The 3,901-nt window shown below is 45.6% G+C and overlaps 1 protein-coding gene across 1 annotated transcript in view; it reads right to left on the bottom strand.

Moving 5' to 3' along the window:
- The window catches only part of ppargc1b (peroxisome proliferator-activated receptor gamma, coactivator 1 beta), a 28,372-nt gene that overhangs the window by 18,165 nt on the left and 6,306 nt on the right, over positions 1-3,901 (bottom strand). The window contains exons 3-5 of the mRNA XM_010796970.1: positions 2,909-3,067; positions 1,461-1,927; positions 335-816 (exon numbers count right to left, since the gene is read on the bottom strand). Of these exons, the coding sequence (XP_010795272.1) occupies positions 335-816; positions 1,461-1,927; positions 2,909-3,067 (1,108 nt within the window). The remainder of the gene's footprint in view (positions 1-334; positions 817-1,460; positions 1,928-2,908; positions 3,068-3,901) is intronic.

Below are 3,901 nucleotides of genomic sequence, written 5' to 3'. Positions count from 1 at the left end.
TATCCTGGCTCCAAAATGGTGGAATGAGCTCCCCATTGAAATCAGGACAGCAGAAAGCTTACACATCTTCCGGCGCAGACTGAAAACTCATCTCTTTAGACTCCACTTCGAGCGATAGAATTACTAACAAAGCATTTATATACTAATAAAGGACTGGCTTATCTAAAGCCAGTTGAGTAGCACTTGACATTTTTGGCTCTATGAAACCTGATGTACTTATATGATTCTGTTTTCTTCAAGGTTGTATGTTCTTGGTCGAATGCACTTATTGTAAGTTGCTTTGGATAAAAGCGTCAGCTAAATGTAATGTAATGTAATGTAATGTAAACCTCACCGTTGTGGCAGCAGTGTTTGTTCTCTAGTTCTCTGGCCGTCAGCTTTTCCGTCGGCGTCGTCGTTGCTCCCGTTTGTGTCGGCAGCACTTTGACTCCCGCTCTCGCCTCCTCCCTTTCTTCCCTTTCCTTCCTCCCCATGACTCCTTCCCTCTCCTTTCCTGGCCGAAGCCTCTTGCCGAAGCGACTCGGGAAAGAGGCGAGTCGACGGGAGCGACGAACCGAAAAAGAGCCGCCGCCCTCCGCAAAATCCACAAAATCCTCCAAATCCTCCGGGCTCTGAGGCCGCCTCTGCTGGGAGTCTTTACGGAGCTCCAGTTTATTTATAGTGGAGGGGGGGGAGGAAGATTTATGTGGGTGTGAGACTCTGCTGGGGGAGTGAACGTAGGGGGGGGTTTGCAGTCCGTAAGGCTTGCTCACGTCGTACGAGCTGCTTTGCTGCAGGAGGTCTCGGAGGAGAGAGTTGGCCTTCATCTCCCGCCGCCTGAAGGACAAGAAACAGAATAAGAATCAGAAACAGAATTATTATTATTCATCGTTTATTTGGCAGGGACAATGCACAGTAATGAACACTTAAAACATTCAAATGTGTCAAGCCTAACAGTGCCAGATTTAGCTTTGAGCTAATTTCCATCCGCAGTCCCTCGAATAAGTTGTTACAGTAAGATATTGAGAATGGACAATGTTGGTGTGGGTTTTGAGGTATATTGAGGAAGTGGTATCAAATTCTGACATTATTAGCGTCCAAAATTGTAGTTTTGAGTCCTCTAACACTTTAAAACGACCCAAAATGCAGCAAAATCAGTCCACCAGGAGTACAAATATGTCAACTTTCAGGAGCAGAATAAGAAACAGAATCCGGATCAGAATTCCTTCATTCGTCCCACAGAGCGGACATTGCGTTGCTACAGTAAAGATATCGGACAATGGACTCAGCATCCTCAATAACCTCCAAAACCTATTAACTATTGTCTGCAAATGCAATTTATGCTAATTGTGCAATGTACAGGTTAGCATCCAGAAGTTTATTGTGCTGGAAACCTGCACTCTACATTTCTAACATAACACTTCTTCTCAACGTCTCCGGGTTCACAACTCAATAACAGATTTCTGTTTGATTTGACTAACCTTGCAAAGGGCATCCTGCGGGGGGCGCTGTTGCTCCCAGTGCCCGGCGCGGACACCAGTACCACCCTGCTGTGGGTGTTAGTGGGGGGGCGGGGGGTCTCGTTTCGGGCCCTCGGCCTCGGCGCCTCCTTCCTTTGATCCCAGGCCTGCTGCTTGCGGATGGGCAGGCAGTAGGTGTGCATGTAGGTGATCAGATCCACCACCGAGCGCAGCTCCTTCTCTGAGCTGAACTGAGACTTTGGAGGAGGAACAAAGACGACTCCTCCCTCCACTTCGCTGCTGGAAGACTCCTCCTCTTCATCTTCATCCTCCTCCTCTGACTCACTGTCCTCTTCCTCTTCATCCTCCTCCTCTTCCTCCTTGTCCTCCTCAGTGTCTCGAGCGGTGGTCAGGTGTTTGTGCAGCTCGGTGCAGAGACGACCGGACGGACGGACGGCGCGCGGCTTCCTGTCCGGACGGAGGTCACTCTGAAGGGTGGAGACATGGCGGGAGACGTTATATTCAAACTGTTTGATCATCAGAGGAACAGCTCTTTCATTTCAAACACTCTATAAATATATCCCTCATGTGCTTCATCAGTAGGGTCCAGGCTGAAGGAGCACTAAAAGACTTGAAAGAAGCTCAACCACAAAGGTTGGGGTTTGTTTCTGCTAAGATCTTACGAGGAGTTGATCTTTTTTTTTTTTTTTAAGGGAACAAAAGAAAAAGGCAGAGAGGAAGTAAACACTAAAGGGAACAGCAGAAGAAGACAGACAGGAAGTAAACACTAACGGGAACAACAGAAGAAGACAGAGAGGAAGTACACACTAAATGGAACAACAGAAGAAGACGGGCAGGAAGTAAACACTAACGGGAACAACAGAAGAAGACAGAGAGGAAGTACACACTAAATGGAACAACAGAAGAAGACAGAGAGGAAGTAAACACTAAAGGGAACAACAGAAGAAGACAGACAGGAAGTAAACACTAAAGGGAACAACAGAAGAAGACAGAGAGGGAGTAAACACTAAAGGGAACAACAGAAGAAGACAGACAGGAAGTAAACACTAAAGGGGAACAACCGAAGAAGACAGGAGGTAACACTAAAGGGAACAGCAGAAGAAGACAGACAGGAAGTAAACACTAACGGGAACAGCAGAAGAAGACAGACAGGAAGTAAACACTAAAGGGAATAACAGAAGAAGACAGACAGGAAGTAAACACTAAAGGGAACAGCACAAGAAGACAGGAAGTAAACACTAAAGGGAACAACAGAAGAAGACAGACAGGAAGTAAACACTAAAGGGAACAGCAGAAGAAGACAGGAAGTAAACACTAAAGGGAACAACCGAAGAAGACAGACAGGAAGTAAACACTAAAGGGAACAGCAGAAGAAGACAGACAGGAAGTAAACACTAAAGACAAATCTGTCAAGTTGCTGACAGTTCAGATTCATTTAGAGGAAGCACAGCGGCCTCACCTTTAATCTCACACACGGACATCTTGATGGATCCTTTGCTTCCTTTTCCAACGTCGTCCTCACTGTCGTAGTACGAGATGAACCCATTCTGAAGCACGAACCAACGCGGCTGCCATCCTGAGGACAAACACACCTGAGACCTGTGTCTCTGTGGGGGGTAATACGTGCAAAGCAACAACAACAGGGAACCCCTCGTACAGTATGTGAAGTGTGACATGTTTCTCGTACAGTATCGATGTTTACAGAGTTCAAAGACTGGGAAGAGACACATCACATTGATGCACTAGATATCTGAGATGTGCATTAATGCTGGATGCTATCGCTGAGTCCTAGAGAGCTGATGTTCAGGTGTATTTCATAATAAATAATAATTCATTACATTTATTTTAGTGCTTTTACATGTGCTCAAACGCTTTACATACATAATACATATATCAGACATGTAATACATCAACACTGTGGGACACCCACTCATTCTGCCTCTTTTCACACTCTGTCTGAAACCAGAGCCCAGGCTGCTCTGATTGGTTAGCTGGCCGGCTCTGTTGTGATTGGACAGACAGACAGACAGACACACACACAGACACACACACACACACACACACTCACCTGTCATGTAGTTGGTCCATTTGTAGAGCACCCCCTCCATGTTAGCCTGTTAGCCTGTTAGCTTCTCTCTCTACAGCATAATGAACACTCTGTGTTTCCTGACAGCTGACTGTCGGGAGGATGACGTCATTCTGAGGTGTTGTTGTGCTAAAAGTGTTGATAATAATCCGAATGAAGCTAAAGCTAACGAGTGAGCTGTCAGCTGATGGGGGAAAAATGTCAACAATGAAGAATCGCCCGACGGAAGCCTGAGAGGGACAATACACACGGAGAGCAAAAAATACCAATATGTTTAATTATTTAAGTACTTTGACTACTTTATGGAATATTTACCAGTAAAAAAATAAATGTATTATTTAATATATCTAACGTA

The sequence above is a fragment of the Notothenia coriiceps genome, unplaced genomic scaffold (genome assembly GCF_000735185.1).
Source record: "Notothenia coriiceps isolate Sejong01 unplaced genomic scaffold, NC01 NC01_scaffold00037429, whole genome shotgun sequence".
Lineage (NCBI taxonomy): Eukaryota > Metazoa > Chordata > Actinopteri > Perciformes > Nototheniidae > Notothenia > Notothenia coriiceps.
This window is presented reverse-complemented; position numbering and strand designations above follow the sequence as displayed.